Source organism: Littorina saxatilis, linkage group LG2, assembly GCF_037325665.1.
Source record: "Littorina saxatilis isolate snail1 linkage group LG2, US_GU_Lsax_2.0, whole genome shotgun sequence".
NCBI lineage: Eukaryota > Metazoa > Mollusca > Gastropoda > Littorinimorpha > Littorinidae > Littorina > Littorina saxatilis.
The window spans coordinates 5,364,492-5,383,788 of NC_090246.1; the positions used below are offsets into that span (position 1 = coordinate 5,364,492).

The 19,297-nt window shown below is 45.8% G+C and overlaps 2 protein-coding genes across 6 annotated transcripts in view; one reads left to right on the forward strand and one right to left on the reverse strand.

Moving 5' to 3' along the window:
* Nucleotides 1-19,297, reverse strand: part of LOC138958060 (PH and SEC7 domain-containing protein 1-like) — a 53,631-nt gene that overhangs the window by 32,568 nt on the left and 1,766 nt on the right. For all 5 annotated transcript variants that reach the window (XM_070329118.1, XM_070329116.1, XM_070329115.1 and 2 more), the window contains exon 2: nt 1,956-3,463. In XM_070329118.1, the coding sequence (XP_070185219.1) occupies nt 1,956-3,403 (1,448 nt within the window). In that variant the 5' untranslated portion in view covers nt 3,404-3,463. The remainder of the gene's footprint in view (nt 1-1,955; nt 3,464-19,297) is intronic.
* Nucleotides 11,387-15,272, forward strand: LOC138960469 (hepatitis A virus cellular receptor 1-like). Its single transcript, XM_070332377.1, has 3 exons — nt 11,387-11,786; nt 12,040-12,326; nt 15,219-15,272. Exons 1-3 carry the CDS (start codon nt 11,387-11,389, stop codon nt 15,270-15,272), a joined length of 741 nt encoding a protein of 246 aa, XP_070188478.1.

A 19,297-nucleotide genomic window follows, 5' to 3' on the forward strand; every position in this document is an offset into this window, starting at 1 on the left:
TCCCGTCAAGCAAGTCCCGTCAAGCAAGTCCCGTCAAGCAAGTCCCGTCAAGCAAGTCCCGTCAAGCAAGTCCCGTCAAGCAAGTCCCCTCTAGCAAGTCCCCTCTAGCAAGTCCCGTCAAGCAAGTCCCGTCAAGCAAGTCCCGTCAAGCAAGTCCCGTCAAGCAAGTCCCGTCAAGCAAGTCCCGTCAAGCAAGTCCCGTCAAGCAAGTCCCGTCAAGCAAGTCCCGTCAAGCAAGTCCCGTCAAGCAAGTCCCGTCAAGCAAGTCCCGTCAAGCAAGTCCCGTCAAGCAAGTCCCGTCAAGCAAGTCCCGTCAAGCAAGTCACGTCAAGCAAGTCACGTCAAGCAAGTCACGTCAAGCAAGTCCCGTCAAGCAAGTCCCGTCAAGCAAGTCCCGTCAAGCAAGTCCCGTCAAGCAAGTCCCGTCAAGCAAGTCACGTCAAGCAAGTCCCGTCAAGCAAGTCCCGTCAAGCAAGTCCCGTCAAGCAAGTCCCGTCAAGCAAGTCCCGTCAAGCAAGTCCCGTCAAGCAAGTCCCGTCAAGCAAGTCCCGTCAAGCAAGTCCCGTCAAGCAAGTCACGTCAAGCAAGTCCCGTCAAGCAAGTCACGTCAAGCAAGTCCCGTCAAGCAAGTCCCGTCAAGCAAGTCCCGTCCAGCAAGTCCCGTCAAGCAAGTCCCGTCAAGCAAGTCCCGTCAAGCAAGTCACGTCAAGCAAGTCACGTCAAGCAAGTCACGTCAAGCAAGTCACGTCAAGCAAGTCACGTCAAGCAAGTCCCGTCCAGCAAGTCCCGTCAAGCAAGTCCCGTCAAGCAAGTCCCGTCAAGCAAGTCACGTCAAGCAAGTCACGTCACATACAGGAAGAAGAGCGAATGTTGAGATTCATTCCGTGTGATGACAAAGCTGACACAGGGCTAAATCTGGATATTATAAGATGTTTGGTGGCTTGTTGACAGACCAGTTTTTTTGTTGGTCCAAGGGGACCATATCGTCTTTTGTTTCATCTTTATCGACCAAGGCCGAAGGCCGCGGTTGATAAATATGAGACAAAAGGCGATATGCTCCCCGAGGACCAACAACAAAATGTTGGTCTGACAACAAGCCACCAAACATCGTTTTTGTCATCATTTTGGTTGTGCAACAAAATGCACAATAACCCACAGGGAGACGAATTTTTATAATCCAACTCGGGCCACAAAGCATCGTCACAGTAGCTCGAGATAACACGTCAACCTTGTATGTGACGTCAAACGTAGCATGTTGACGCTTTTCTTCCAGTCTGAAAATGTACAGAGCTGCGATCATACGTGTGAGTTCAGTAAGTGTTGAGCATATTTCTTTTCTTTTTAAGTGTTTATGACTTTTCGTTGTGGATTTTGCGATTACAGAGATAAGTTGCAAATTGACCATGAGTCGCCGCGGTACTTATCAACATTGATTGGGTCTTTGAGAGTGAATGCTTACAATCGTTGTCCTCGGAAACACAAATCCAAAGCCGCGATGGTTCCACACATCAAACAATCAGCCTGATTGGCTTTTACTTTGACAATCCACGTTTCACCTGAAAGCTCAAACCCATTCACCACCTCGATTTATTGCATGGGGAACATGAGATTTATTTCCCAGGTGTTTGTGAATGAAAACTCGTGAAAATGATGACAATACCAAATGTTGATCTCACCTCATGGGCTCAAAATAGGAAGAGACATAATTTAAAATGCACAAGATATATCGTCTAACTTTACATGGGTGTATACAAGGAGGAGAAAGGAGAAGGAGACTTAAAAATTAATTCAAGTTTCACCTCTAAATTAAGAAATCAACTGCTTTAAAAAAAATCTTTTTTGCTTCAAGTACAATTCAACTTTCGCTTTCTTGTTTCTTCAAAAAAGGTCACATGGCAACTTTCAATCCTTCCACCTTCCAAGCTTGGGAAAAAAGTAATGAGACGCTTGCTTACTTTTTGCTGAGATGCCTGGAGACGTCGGACTTGCGAAAGCCTTCCAGGTTGTACAGCCGTTTGGCGAGTCGTGCGGCAGAGGGCTGGTCCACGCCTTTGGACGGCTGGTGATACAGACTGTCCGTGTCAGACTCGTCACTGCGTATGCTCATGTGCATCACGTCCCCGTCTGAATCACACGACGTGTTAGTGTTCTTTCTGTCAGCAGACGGGCTGAGACTGTCCCCGCGAGGAGAGGGGGAGTTCCCGTTGAGCCTGCCCTCCTCGTGGTGTTTCAGTTTGGGCTTTCCTGGCCGTGAGTCCTGCAGACTGATGAAGCCAGGGAGAAACTCTCGGTCGCCCTCGCCACCAGTTCCCGCACTCTTCCCCAGTTTCCTCTCCGGCGAGTTGTGCAGACTGCGGACCTGCTGCTGCGAAAGTTCGCTCACCTTCTCCGTGGACGAGTCGGAGTTGCTGTCCTGGTAGGTCAGCGTGTCCAGCGAGTACGCCATGTTGTCGTCGATGTCGATGGTCACCAGCGACAGCCCCGCCTCCGTTTGTAGATAGTTCTCGTGGCTCTTGCTGGTGCGCACCAGGGGGCGGTTGGTGTCGGTCTTGGACATCTCGCTGACGATCTTCTCCTCGCTCATGCTGGTGGTCATCACCCTCTGGACGTCGTCGTCCTTGTGGTCCAGCGTGTCCGAGTCTGAGCCGTTGCTGTCCTGCAGCACACCGCTGTCCCCCGAGCTGGGCGCCTCGTTCAGCGTATTGTCCGCACTGTTGGCCTGGCTGCTTGGTAACGATGACCCCAAGCGACCCAGCGTTTCTAACGCTTCGTCCAGTCGCGAGGTGTCCGCCACCAGCGTGGGGGTTTCTGGGGAACGGCTATTACTGCTGCTCTGCTTGGGGGTTTCCGTGAATTCCCCCGACGAAGACGACTGCGACATGTCCGACAGTTCCTCGAAACTGGCCACAGGTGCGCGCACCGGTAGAGGAGCGACCAGCTGCGCCCCGTTCTCCGTGGTGGCTGTCTGCACGATGCGCTTGGGGGCAGTGATTTTGGGCGACGTCTCCACCGAGAACATCTCCCGCGGCGAGTTGCTGTCCCCCCCACTCACATCTTTCCGCTTGAGACTCGGAGACGGAGAGTCGCCCTCCGCCCCTCGCGACTTTTGGTGCGGCGGGGTGGTGCGGATGATCATATCTCCGGTCATGAGGAAGGTCTCGAACCCTTTCCCCATGCCGCCCTGGGGAGAGACGACGGCAGTCATGGGCGTGTCGGTCACCATGCCGTTCTCAGCGGCGGGGTGCAGCTTGCTGTCGTGGTGCTTGCTGACCACGTTGGCGTTGTCGCTGACCTCCCGCACCGCATAGCAGGCCGAGATGGGGGTGGGCGCAGGGGGGGAGCGCACGGGGACAGGGACAGGGACGGGGATCCTGGAGGGGCTGGGGGTGGTTTTGCTAGCCATGGTCCAGTGCCTTGACGTGCGTCACTGATCATTGGAAATCATTCCATCACCTGCCGTCACCTGCAAAACACCAACAATCAAGACAGCTCAAGTGTTGCTCAGAGGGTCAGTCACCATGGAAACTGCCTGGTCACCCAGTAACCCAACGGGAATGTTGTTCACACAAACATGCTCTGCACCTACACAAACAACATGCTCTGCACCTACACAAACATTCTCTGTCCCTACACACACACCATTCTCTGTCCCTACACACACACCATTCTCTGTCCCTACACACACACCATTCTCTGTCCCTACACACACCATTCTCTGTCCCTATACACACACCATTCTCTGTCCCCACACACACCATTCTCTGTCCCTACACACACAACATTCTCTGTCCCTACACACACAACATTCTCTGTCCCTACACACACATCATTCTCTGTCCCTACACACACATCATTCTCTGTCCCTACACACACAACATTCTCTGTCCCTACACACACACACCATTCTCTGTCCCTACACACACCATTCTCTGTCCCTACACACACACCATTCTCTGTCCCTACACACACACCATTCTCTGCCCCTACACACACACCATTCTCTGTCCCTACACACACACCATTCTCTGTCCCTACACACACACCATTCTCTGTCCATACACACACACCATTCTCTGTCCCTACACACACACCATTCTCTGTCCCTACACACACATCATTCTCTGTCCCTACACACACACCATTCTCTGTCCCTATACACACACCATTCTCTGTCCCTACACACACATCATTCTCTGTCCCTATACACACACCATTCTCTGTCCCTACACACACACCATTCTCTGTCCCTACACACACACCATTCTCTGTCCCTACACACACACAACATTCTCTGTCCCTACACACACACCATTCTCTGTCCCTACACACACCATTCTCTGTCCCTACACACACATCATTCTCTGTCCCTACACACACACCATTCTCTGTCCCTATACACACACCATTCTCTGTCCCTACACACACATCATTCTCTGTCCCTACACACACAACATTCTCTGTCCCTACACACACACACCATTCTCTGTCCCTACACACACACACCATTCTCTGTCCCTATACACACACCATTCTCTGTCCCTACACACACACCATTCTCTGCCCCTACACACACACCATTCTCTGTCCCTACACACACAACATTCTCTGTCCCTATACACACACCATTCTCTGTCCCTACACACACATCATTCTCTGTCCCTACACACACACCATTCTCTGTCCCTACACACACACCATTCTCTGTCCCTACACACACACCATTCTCTGTCCCTACACACACACCATTCTCTGTCCCTACACACACACCATTCTCTGTCCCTACACACACACCATTCTCTGTCCCTACACACACACCATTCTCTGTCCCTACACACACACCATTCTCTGTCCCTACACACACACCATTCTCTGTCCCTACACACACACCATTCTCTGTCCCTACACACACACCATTCTCTGTCCCTATACACACACCATTCTCTGTCCCTATACACACACCATTCTCTGTCCCTACACACACACCATTCTCTGCCCCCACACACACACCATTCTCTGTCCCTACACACACACCATTCTCTGTCCCTACACACACACCATTCTCTGTCCCTACACACACACCATTCTCTGTCCCTACACACACACCATTCTCTGTCCCTACACACACAACATTCTCTGTCCCTACACACACACCATTCTCTGCCCCTACACACACAACATTCTCTGTCCCTACACACACACCATTCTCTGTCCCTACACACACACCATTCTCTGTACCTACACACACACCATTCTCTGTCCCTACACACACACCATTCTCTGTCCCTACACACACACCATTCTCTGTCCCTACACACACACCATTCTCTGTCCCTACACACACACCATTCTCTGTCCCTACACACACACCATTCTCTGTCCCTACACACACACCATTCTCTGTCCCTACACACACACCATTCTCTGTCCCTACACACACACCATTCTCTGTCCCTACACACACACCATTCTCTGTCCCTACACACACACCATTCTCTGTCCCTACACACACACCATTCTCTGCCCCTACACACACACCATTCTCTGTCCCCACACACACAACATTCTCTGCCCCTACACACACACCATTCTCTGTCCCTATACACACACCATTCTCTGTCCCTACACACACACCATTCTCTGTCCCTACACACACACCATTCTCTGTCCCTACACACACACCATTCTCTGTCCCTACACACACACCATTCTCTGTCCCTACACACACACCATTCTCTGTCCCTACACACACACCATTCTCTGCCCCTACACACACACCATTCTCTGTCCCTACACACACACCATTCTCTGTCCCTACACACACACCATTCTCTGTCCCTACACACACACCATTCTCTGTCCCTACACACACACCATTCTCTGTCCCTACACACACACCATTCTCTGTCCCTACACACACACCATTCTCTGTCCCTACACACAACATTCTCTGTCCCTACACACACACCATTCTCTGTCCCTACACACACACCATTCTCTGTCCCTACACACACACCATTCTCTGTCCCTATACACACACCATTCTCTGTCCCTACACACACACCATTCTCTGCCCCCACACACACACCATTCTCTGTCCCTACACACACACCATTCTCTGTCCCTACACACACACCATTCTCTGTCCCTACACACACACCATTCTCTGTCCCTACACACACACCATTCTCTGTCCCTACACACACACCATTCTCTGTCCCTACACACACAACATTCTCTGTCCCTACACACACACCATTCTCTGTCCCTACACACACACCATTCTCTGTCCCTACACACACACCATTCTCTGTCCCTACACACACACCATTCTCTATCCCTACACACACACCATTCTCTGTCCCTACACACACACCATTCTCTGTCCCTACACACACACCATTCTCTGTCCCTACACACACACCATTCTCTGTCCCTACACACACACCATTCTCTGTCCCTACACACACACCATTCTCTGTCCCTACACACACACCATTCTCTGTCCCTACACACACACCATTCTCTGTCCCTACACATACAACATTCTCTGTCCCTACACACACAACATTCTCTGTCCCTACACACACACCATTCTCTGTCCCTACACACACAACATTCTCTGTCCCTACACACACACCATTCTCTGTCCCTACACACACACCATTCTCTGTCCCTACACACACACCATTCTCTGTCCCTACACACACACCATTCTCTGTCCCTACACACACATCATTCTCTGTCCCTACACACACACCATTCTCTGTCCCTACACACACACCATTCTCTGTCCCTATACACACCATTCTCTGTCCCTACACACACAACATTCTCTGTCCCTACACACACACCATTCTCTGTCCCTACACACACACCATTCTCTGTCCCTACACACACACCATTCTCTGTCCCTACACACACCATTCTCTGTCCCTACACACACACCATTCTCTGTCCCTACACACACACCATTCTCTGTCCCTACACACACACCATTCTCTGTCCCTACACACACACCATTCTCTGTCCCTACACACACATCATTCTCTGTCCCTACACACACACCATTCTCTGTCCCTACACACACATCATTCTCTGTCCCTACACACACACCATTCTCTGTCCCTACACACACACCATTCTCTGTCCCTACACACACACCATTCTCTGTCCCTACACACACACACCATTCTCTGTCCCTACACACACACCATTCTCTGTCCCTACACACACACACCATTCTCTGTCCCTACACACACACCATTCTCTGTCCCTACACACACACCATTCTCTGTCCCTACACACACACCATTCTCTGTCCCCACACACACAACATTCTCTGTCCCCACACACACACCATTCTCTGTCCCTACACACACAACATTCTCTGTCCCTACACACACACCATTCTCTGTCCCTACACACACACCATTCTCTGTCCCCACACACACCATTCTCTGCCCCTACACACACAACATTCTCTGTCCCTACACACACAACATTCTCTGTCCCTACACACACACCATTCTCTGTCCCTACACACACACCATTCTCTGTCCCTACACACACCATTCTCTGTCCCTATACACACACCATTCTCTGTCCCTACACACACCATTCTCTGTCCCTACACACACACCATTCTCTGTCCCTACACACACCATTCTCTGTCCCTATACACACACACCATTCTCTGCCCCTACACACACACCATTCTCTGTCCCTACACACACACCATTACTCAAGCTGAAAACAAACCTGTATGCTTGTCTAACACATGTCATGCACAACCGTTGTTTTTATTTTTGTTCTCAGTTTTCTATTTATTCCCCATCATGCAACAGCTGGCTAAACATAAAGCGCACAGGTGAATGTTGACAATGAAGCCCAGGTTACGGGGTACAAGGACAGCTTCTGTCAAACATGATCCCGCCAACACAGACACAGCCCACACCTGCCAACCTTTACGAAACCTCAAGGTTAACAATTTTGAATTTTGTTGAATTTTCAGCGTAGCAAATGGTGTTTAAGTGTAGCATTGTCTAAAGCTTATTTGTACATCCACATTTATGCTATTTCGGGTCAGAATATATACATTTCTAATGAGTTTATTTAAAAAGCAGGAACATAATGCCGAATAGAGTGTCTGCAGTGGAACATAATGCCGAATAGAGTGTCTGCAGTGGAACATAATGCCCAATAGAGTGTCTGCAGTGGAACATAATGCCCAATAGAGTGCCTGCAGTGGAACATTTTAGTGTGCACAATGTTTTATGACCCATATTCTGACCAATTCATGGAGCGAGAATTAGAAATAAATACCAAGGCTCACAGAAAAAAGCGAACTGTTACACGCTAGTGATTATTTGCTTGAGCGTAGCAATTTTAGGCTTGGCGTAACAGTGTGACAATTTGTCTTAAAACACAGCATGCTACGCTATAACTGCATACACAACATTTCCACTGCATAACACACAATGCCAAGCATTCCACATCCTGAAACAAACCTGGCACAGCACCACCACACACTGTTGTCCACTACACATTGTTGTCCACTACACATTGTCATGTGACAGTGTAACCCACACCAGAAAGTGCTCCAGGTGAATGAAAACATTCAGACAACCATTTGGGTCACACACCAAACATTCAGACAACCATTTGGGTCACACACCAAACATTCAGACAACCATTTGGGTCACACACCGAACATTCAGACAACCATTTGGGTCACACACACCAAACTTTCAGACCATTTGGGTCCCACACCATACATTCAGACCATTTGGGTCACACACCGAACATTCAGACAACCATTTGGGTCACACACCGAACATTCAGACAACCATTTGGGTCACACACCGAACATTCAGACAACCATTTGGGTCACACACCATACATTCAGACAACCATTTGGGTCCCACACCATACATTCAGACCATTTGGGTCACACACTGAACATTCAGACAACCATTTGGGTCACACACCAAACATTCAGACAACCATTTGGGTCACACACCCAACATTCAGACAACCATTTGGGTCACACACCGAACATTCAGACAACCATTTGGGTCACACACCAAACATTCAGACAACCATTTGGGTCACACACCCAACATTCAGACAACCATTTGGGTCACACACACCCAACATTCAGACAACCATTTGGGTGTCATACACCCAACATTCAGACAACCATTTGGGTCACACACACCCAACATTCAGACAATCATTTGGGTCACACACCCAACATTCAGGTCACACACTGAACATTCAGACAACCATTTGAGTCACACACCCAACATTCAGACAACCATTTGGGTAACACACCCATTCAGACAACCATTTGAGTCACACACCTAACTGTCAGACAACCATGTGGGCCACACACCCAACAGTCAGATAACCATTTGGGCCACACACCCAACAGTCAGATAACCATTTGGGCCACACACCCAACAGTCAGATAACCATTTGGGCCACACACCCAACAGTCAGACAACCATTTGAGTCACACACCCAACAGTCAGATAACCATTTGGGCCACACACCCAACATTCAGACAACCATTTGAGTCACACACCCAACAGTCAGATAACCATTTGGGCCACACACCCAACATTCAGACAACCATTTGAGTCACACACCCAACAGTCAGATAACCATTTGGGCCACACACCCAACATTCAGACAACCATTTGAGTCACACACCCAACAGTCAGATAACCATTTGGGCCACACACCCAACATTCAGACAACCATTTGAGTCACACACCCAACAGTCAGATAACCATTTGGGCCACACACCCAACATTCAGATAACCATTTGGGCCACACACCCAACATTCAGATAACCATTTGGGCCACACACCACAATGAAGTTGCTGTTCACCTGCTCAACACCTTTCCCGTGTCAACAAACGTTGCAAAGCTAACCTAAAAAGGTTCCCGCAATGTACTGATCCTGAACTCAGAAATGGCTACAAATAGGCGATAGATAGAAACTACAGAAGGGTGATTGGTAAACAGACACCACAAAATAGGTTTATCCTACATACGTGAGAGAGACACCCGTGAGATAATAATCGTTCAAATCACACGTGTGTATATCATGTAAATGAGGTCATGTCAAGCAAGTCTGGCAGGGACCTGTTTTTCCACGGCTTATGGTGCCAAAGTCACCGAGACAAACGTCATTATAGAAACAAAATTTGCGCTCGCTAATTACACTCCATGAATCTTTAGAACTAACACGTCACGCCACACGTTCAGAGTGACGTTTCTTTGCTTTGACGTAATAGATTGCACGAGGCTTTAGAAGAGATCGAGGTTCCAAAACAAGCATCTTCAATTTAGCTTCCTCGAATGCAGGACATTTTCAGTAAAATACACGTAGGCCTAAGTACAGTATGTAGGATAAACAGAATACTTACTACATGGCTTGCTGTTTTGTACCAGATTTATACTCGTTGCTTTTTCAAATAGGGAACAGCTCGCTTTTGCTCGCAGTTCAATATTTAAAAAGACAACTCGTGTAAATATGGTACGACACAGCAAGCCATGTAGTATTCTCTATTTATGACGTTGTCTGTTCCGTACAAGTGGGTGAGAGAGTAGCGTGAGCAACAGTGACGGGTGGTGAACAAGATTTGTGCTGGTGAGGAAAATGACTGCCCGCGTTATCAGCGCAAACACTTTCAGAAACTAATATGAAGTGGAAAAAGAGAACATTGCACAACCCACAGAGTACATTTCAATTAAGCCCTACATCTTCAGCAAATGTGGGGAACAAAATTGCATGAGGTGAACATGAATTAAGACTACTTTCAAATTTCCATTTTTTTTATTTGTTTGTTTATTAGTCCTGAGGAAGCTTCCATAAGCAAACATTTGATTTAGTATTATGTGTGCTGTCCTTGTACTGGTGAGTACAGAATAATGTTTTGTAACTGTGAATCTCACCCACAGTCGCTTTGTTGTTTAAATTTTAAAATATTTTTGTAATTGTTCAGTCTTAACACTTATACTAATAGCAGGCAAAACTACACTGTGCACGACACACAATGGCCACAATACAAACTGACGAAAACAATGTTCTGCCCTTTTTCTGACCCGCTCAACTGTTTCCACTGAAAACACCACATCAGTACATTGTTCTCAGGCCATAAGGAAAACCCTTACAATATAAAGCAAAGGGTTTGAAGCAATGAAACGAGCGAAACACTGAACAAGTCACTGTGCCAGTGTGCATGCCTAACACCTATACTGTGCCAGTGTGCATCATGCTGCCTTACACCTATACTGTGCCAGTATGCATCATGCTGCCTAACACCTATACTGTGCCAGTGTACATCATGCTGCCTTACACCTTTACTGTGCCAGTATGCATCATGCTGCCAGTTACACCTATACTGTGCCAGTGTGCATCATGCTGCCTTACACCTATACTGTGCCAGTGTGCATCATGCTGCCTTACACCTATACTGTGCCAGTGTGCATCATGCTGCCTTACACCTTTACTGTGCCAGTGTGCATCATGCTGCCTTACACCTATACTGTGCCAGTGTGCATCATGCTGCCTTACACCTATACTGTGCCAGTATGCATCATGCTGCCTAACACCTATACTGTGCCAGTGTGCATCATGCTGCCTTACACCTTTACTGTGCCAGTATGCATCATGCTGCCTAACACCTATACTGTGCCAGTGTACATCATGCTGCCTTACACCTTTACTGTGCCAGTATGCATCATGCTGCCAGTTACACCTATACTGTGCCAGTGTGCATCATGCTGCCTTACACCTTTACTGTGCCAGTGTACATCATGCTGCCTTACACCTATACTGTGCCAGTGTGCATCATGCTGCCAGTTACACCTATACTGTGCCAGTGTGCATCATACTGCCTTACACCTTTACTGTGCCAGTGTACATCATGCTGCCTTACACCTATACTGTGCCAGTGTGCATCATGCTGCCTTACACCTATACTGTGCCAGTATTAATCATGCTGCCTTACACCTATACTGTGCCAGTGTGTATCATGCTGCCTTACACCTTTACTGTGCCAGTGTGCATCATGCTGCCTTACACCTATACTGTGCCAGTGTGCATCATGCTGCCTTACACCTATACTGTGCCAGTGTGCATCATGCTGCCTTACACCTTTACTGTGCCAGTATTAATCATGCTGCCTTACACCTATACTGTGCCAGTGTGCATCATGCTGCCTTACACCTATACTGTGCCAGTGTGCATCATGCTGCCTTACACCTTTACTGTGCCAGTGTGCATCATGCTGCCTTACACCTTTACTGTGCCAGTGTGTACATGCCCAAAACCTAACTCCTTGGGTCAGCTAAGGTCACACCAGTGTCACCATTACAACAGACACTTACAGATGCACAAGACACTTAAAGTTAAACAAAGCCAAGCTAGAACAAAAAGGCATAGAAGCAGAGACAGAGGAGCACAACCCGACAACAGTCAGAGTAACCTACAGTACCACTGCAGAGTGGCAACTAGCATGCTTACACAGGGATCAAAGTGAAAGGCTGGGAGAAAGCAGGAAAACATGAGTATTGCCTTCAACTTTTCAGGATTTGCTCTACAACTATAATTCACTCTCATTAGTTTGAAATTGAGGATACTCATTTGGCAATAATTTCGTAATTCAAGGCTTCCTTATAAGAACTTTCATCCCAGTATATACTGTAATAAATGTGCACAGATACCGACATACACACGCAGGAATCGCTAGCCTGTTTTCAGCAAGAAGATGACTTTAAAATCAACATTCCCTAATGGGGCAGCAACATCCGAGGCAGCCATTCAAAGTTTGGCGAAAAATAGCCTGAAAAAATTAGATCTTTACAAGAATGTTTTAAAAGGGAATCCATTTACAGTAATGAATAATAAATCTGAAAAAGCAGGGTCGCAATAGGGGTAGGAGTGGGAGACTTAAATTGAAGGGTCTTAAAAGGGTGTGGGGGTGAGGCTAACGACACTTGACAGACAGGTCTTTATGTTCTACTACACTTGACAGGCAGGTCTTTATGTTCAACTACACTTGACAGGCAGGTCTTTATGTTCTACTACACTTGACAGGCAGGTCTTTATGTTCTACTACACTTGACAGGCAGGTCTTTATGTTCAACTACACTTGACAGGCAGGTCTTTATGTTCTACTACACTTGACAGGCAGGTCTTTATGTTCTACTACACTTGACAGGCAGGTCTTTATGTTCAACTGCAGACTTTGCATGCCGCTGTCAAAACCCTTACACAACCACATGCCTATAACGCGGAAATGGCCATGGACTTTGAAGGTTGAGGGGTGCAGTTACATCACTCCTGTTCTCACCTTAAATACTTCAGTTTATACATATATGCTGCTATTACTCACACGTACAGCACATAAGTCCTAAAACCGCTTGAAGTTTCAAAGATCTAAGAAAAAGAATCACATTTTTTTAGGAAAATAATAATTTTGACTAACTGTTAAGCCTTTCCTTAATTTGGCGAAGTCGACCACGCGAAGTATAATTCGCGAAGCTGGCAGCACGGAGCTTTAGCACTGAATTTTGGATAAAAAGACTGTGGAAGTCTCCAGGAAGTCGACCACGCGAAGTATAATTCGCGAAGCTGGCAGCACGGAGCTTTAGCACTGAGTTTTGGATAAAAAGACTGTGGAAGTCTCCAGGAAGTCGACCACGCGAAGTATAATTCGCGAAGCTGGCAGCACGGAGCTATAGCACTGAGTTTTGGATAACAAGACTGTGGAAGTCTCCAGGAAGTCCACCTCAACCAAGGACCGCCTTTACCCAAACTTGAACCCACTGTCCCCTGGAAATCCGACAAATGTCAGCTACACTTGGTTCATCCTCTATATTTTTAAGCAAACTTGACTCCGCTGTGATTGACCTTAAACCATGGCCTATTTCTAAACAAAATGCCGGAACATAATTTTTGGCTCATTCCAAACTATGGGATTGCATTTCACCTGCCAGTAATGTTAAAAATTCATGAATAAAAGTGTCATTCAAAGTTATGCCTGATGTTAAGCTTTCTTTATTTTAGAAACTCATGAAATTAATACTGCTCCATTTCTTACATTTTCTAATTCCAAAAATATATATATATTTTTTATTGTGTTTGAAGTTGAAAATTTGCTAAAAATGAGGAAATTTGTTGAATAAAAATCAGGTTTCAAACTTTGTAGGACCTCAAATCTTCACCGGACCACTAGTAGAAAAGACAACGTCTTATTAAGTTTGCAACACGCAATGTGTGTGTGTGTGTGTGTGTGCTTCAGTGCATTGGACTGTCATCGCTTTGACATTGGTTCGTCTACAGTGGAACCCCCCTTTTATTAGTTTTAAGACCTTAACAAATCTGAGAAAATCAGGTCTTAAAAAGTGTGTCCATATTCATGAGCAGACGAGCGCATGACTGTATGTGTGCATCTTCTACTTCGTTTTGAGATGCATGCACAGACCTCGTTCTCCAAGTCTCTGCTACATGATGCACACTGGATGATGCACACTATTTCAGTATTTGGCAAAGTTGAAAATTTACACCGCAAACTGCAAGCATGGATCACACTCACACATATGATATTTCCAATTAACAAGAAGAGCAAACGCTCGATCGAGTCACTTTCGCAGTTCTGAATATTATATGAGGCATCAGATGGACAGGAAGAAATTGCTATTCACAACACAATGAGTCACGTTCACATAAAATTTGAGCCCGGTCACTTTTATAGTTTCCGAGAAAAGCCCAACGTTAAGTTGTGTGTTGCCGAACAGAAAAGGCTAGTTATCTCCCTTGTTTTTCTGATAACGTTCGTAAAAGGCTACAGATGTAAATACTTTGATGTAAAGAATAATCCTACAAAGTTTCAATCACATCCGATGAACTTTGTCAAAGATATAAAATGTCTAATTTTTCCTTTGACGCTGACCTGTGACCTTGAAAAAGGTCAAAGGTCAACGAAACCATCGTTAAAGTGTAGAGGTCATTGGAGGTCACGACTAAACAAAATATGAGCCCGATCGCTTTGATAGTTTCCGAGAAAAGTCCAACGTTAAGGTGGTGTCTACGGCCGGCCGGCCGGCCAGACGGCCGGCCGGCCGGCCGGACAGACTAACACTGACCGATTACATAGTCACTTTTTCTCAAGTGACTCAAAAATTCTGTCTTTGGTCTGTAGGATGAATGTTACGCACAAGGTCCCATGAAGACCACAGACCTGACCATGTCATAGTTAGGCTAATAACGAACTGAAACTTTGTCTTCCTTCCTTGATTAGTTGATTACATTTGACATTTAAATAAATCTCAAAATCACAGCCTAATCACGATCTGGGATCAAAAACTGCAACATGCTAAAAAGAAACGAAATACAATGTTTTACCTTTTTTTCCCACGATGATTCAAACAAGCACAAAGTCTTGAAGTAAACTAACAAACATAGCAAGGTCTCTCCCTATCGTCGAGACTATCTGAGCTCCATGTTGGCTTTTGATGTAATTAGTCCAGGTTGATCGGATAATTCCGTATCGCTTCAGCTTTTCCTGTCTTACGCTAACCTAGTAGTAGTACCAATAGTCAATACCAGGATGATAAAAATTAATTTGTTGCAAAATTGCAGTGTTCGACTCCTTGCAAAAAAGTCAATAAAATTTGTCAATCGTCTAAATGGATATATATAGGTTACAACACAAGTGGTTTTTGGCTCACGAAAGTGTAGCCTATGCGATGCTAACTTTTGTCTGTCTGTGCGTGCGTGCGTGCGTGTGTGATAGAAACTTTAACATTTCGTCATTTGAAGACGTCACACGCACGTATGTGCGTGCGTGTGTATGTCTGTGGTAGAAACTTTAACATTTCGTCATTTGAAGACGTCACATTATGGCGTAAGAGGGTTAGACGTCACGCGAAGGAATTACTGAAAGTCTCGGTCATTGTTACTTTGAGCGGGCCGAGACTAGTTGGCAGTCGTGTTGACTCTCTCTCTCTCTCTCTTTTAACTTCAGGCCCTTCAAGGGTTATTATTCTGATTTGTTTCGTTTTTGTTTCATTTTTCATCACTCATTTTTCTTTTTGATTTATCTCCCTTCCCCCTTCTTTTGCGCTTGGAGGACATCATCTTCTCTGATAAGTCGTTTTGATATTTGTATTGTTGTTTTCATTTTTTTTTTAACCTGTTGAAGACCATTAGGTCGAAACGTTGTTCATTGTCATTTGTTTGTATATTTCGTTGCGAGTCCAGAATATTAGGTATTACTCTTAGTCGTGTCCCTGTAAGTAGGCTACATGCAGACAGACATATCTAGATCTAGTGTCTCGCTTTCTTGCACAGTGTCACCAATGCTTACTCTGTGTGTGTGTGTGTGTGTGTGTGTGTGTGTGTGTGTGTGTGTGTGTGTGTGTATGTGTGACGGAGTGATTGAGTTTGTGTTACTGTTTGTCTATTTCTTACGTGAGCCTTGAAGGCTTCGCCTCTTGTTTTTATATGGCTTGTATTTCAGTCAAGACCCAGCAGATAAATATCAAGGGACTCACGAGCCCCTGGCGAGTGAGTCCCTTTGATATTCCCGCTGGGTCTTGACTGAAATACAAGCCATATAAAAAATCACGAGTGTTGTAACCTGTATATCCCATGAAGATCTAAAAGACAAAGTGTGACGGAAACATCAACAGACCTGGGAACCCCTGTTTTGCACTTCGAGTATTCTCAAACAAACTTAGTGTATTTTCAGAAAAATGAGCGAACTCCACACAGCGTTTGAACATCCATGATTAAAACATGCCACACGCGCGTTCGTCACACCGTTAATTAAGTTTACCAAATTACCTATACATTTAAAACAAATGCTTTTTTCAAGGTTTACTGACAAAAACTGTAATCATGTGACAAAATACTGGAGCGGCTTCGGGATGGGCGTGTGAAGAAAAGTTGTCTAGGAATTTTTCTCGTCGTATTGTTTTCCCACTGACCGTACTGATCGTATTCTCGACAATCATGCGTACAAAATACGGCGAAATCGTATGGGTTCCCAGGTCTGCTTCAAGCTTTAGTTGTCTGTTCAGATGAGGCACCTCTGCACATACCTTATTATAAAGGCACGTCTGTTGATCTATGTCAAGTCGGTGCATAATGGGCTTGGTTGTCCCCGTCAGTTGAAAGCCTCTTACACGGATTTGACTGAATACCTAGTGGTTACACACGCATCTCCTGAGATCTTGGACACCTTCATCATCTATAGGGCCTACTGCATCGCAGAAGAGCTAGAAATACTCGCAAAATGCATCAAACAGCTTGTCCAGAGAACACTCGTAGTCGATGATGTACCGATAAGGGCGTGTGTACCGGGCACACTGTAACTTCACATGAGCATAGTCTGAACATAGCAGTGCTGGACGGACAGACTGGGTTTTTAACGATTGCTAGTTTGACTTTTGTTTTAGTTGAGAGCACGAGCACACACACTCAAACACATACGGCTTGTCATGTTGATCACAAGAGAGTAATAGAACAGCGAATAGAAGGAAACATAACATAAATTATTACGTCCCCTTAATATGACGCGATGGACGAGACGTCATGAAATCTATGACGCTACGATGATAGTCTCGGCAAGTCGAGACTAAAACTCAGCTATAACACTGATTGACTCTCGCGCAAGTTCTCAAAAGCGTGGTTACCCCTTGCACATCCGGTCTATAGGTGCATGTGGATTTTGGAATGTCAAGGACGACAGAAAGTAGAGCCAGCTATGATGTATTTCGTGCACCCTTATTTATCCTCTATTTTATGTGTTATAAATAGAGAATACTACATGGCTTGCTGTGTCGTACCAGATTTACACGAGGTTGTTTTTTTTAAAATATTGAACTGCGAGCGAAAGCGAGTTGTTCACTATTTGAAAAAGCAACGAGTGTAAATCTGGTACGACACAGCAAGCCATGTAGTATTCTGTTTATCCTACATACTGTACTTACGTGTATTTTACTTAAAATTTCTTCCAGTCGTGGCAGCTAAATCAAGACGCTTGTTTTTGGAACCTCGATCTCTTCTAAAGCCTCGTGCAATCTATTACGTCAAAGCAAAGAAACGTCACTCTGAAAGTGTGGCGTGACGTGTTAGTTCTAAAGATCCATCGTGGGTAATTAGCGAGCGCAATTTTTTCTTCTATATATAATGACGTTTGTCTCGGTGACTTTGGCATCATAAGCAGTGGAAAAACAGGTCCCTGCCAGACTTGCTTGACATGACCTCATTTACATGATATACACACGTGTGATTTGAACGATTATTATCTCACGGGTGTGTCTCTCACGTATGTAGGATAAGAGTGCAATAGTCTTCTTCTTCTTCTTCTGCGTTCGTGGGCTGAAACTCCCACGTACACTCGTGTTTTTTTGCACGAGTGGAATTTTACGTGTATGACCGTTTTTACCCCGCCATTTAGGCAGCCATACGCCGTTTTCGGAGGAAGCATGCTGGGTATTTTCGTGTTTCTATAACCCACTGAACTCAGACATGGATTACAGGATCTTTTTCGTGCGCACTTGGTCTTGTGCTTGCGTGTACACACGGGGGTGTTCGGACACCGAGGAGAGTCTGCACACAAAGTTGACTCTGAGAAATAAATCTCTCGCCGAAAGTGGGGACGAACTCACGCTGACAGCGGCTAACTGGATACAAATCCAGCGCGCTACCGACTGAGCTACATCCCCGCCCCGTGCAATAGTTACATCATAGATGTAACAAGAGAACAATGGAAATACAAGAAATATACCTAGAGTACATTTACAGAGACAAAGAAGGGAGGTCTTGGGATATGTGCCTGAAAGCCCAGGGGGATCTGTGCAGATAGGTATATGGGAGCAGCACTGTACCTTTTAACACCATGAAAAATTTCATCTAATGAATGATAATACAGTCGAACTCGCTTAAGACGAATCACTGGGGATCGGAAAAAAAGTTCGTCTTAACCAAAATTCGTATTAAAAAAATTGATTGAATTTTTTTTTTTTTTTAAGTCTTGTACATTTTATGGTGTTTCAATTTGTTTCTTTCGCAACTTTCATGCTGCTTCACGTTTGGACAATAAAGTGACATATTCAGTTACATGTTCATGTGTGTCTCATGTTGAGTGATGATTGTTGAGTTTGAGTGAGAGTGAGCACACAGATGTTTCATCCAGTTGTTACGTTTTTGGTCACACACACACACACTGACACTGTCCACATTCGCGGTGTTCCTATCATTTGTCCGGAATCA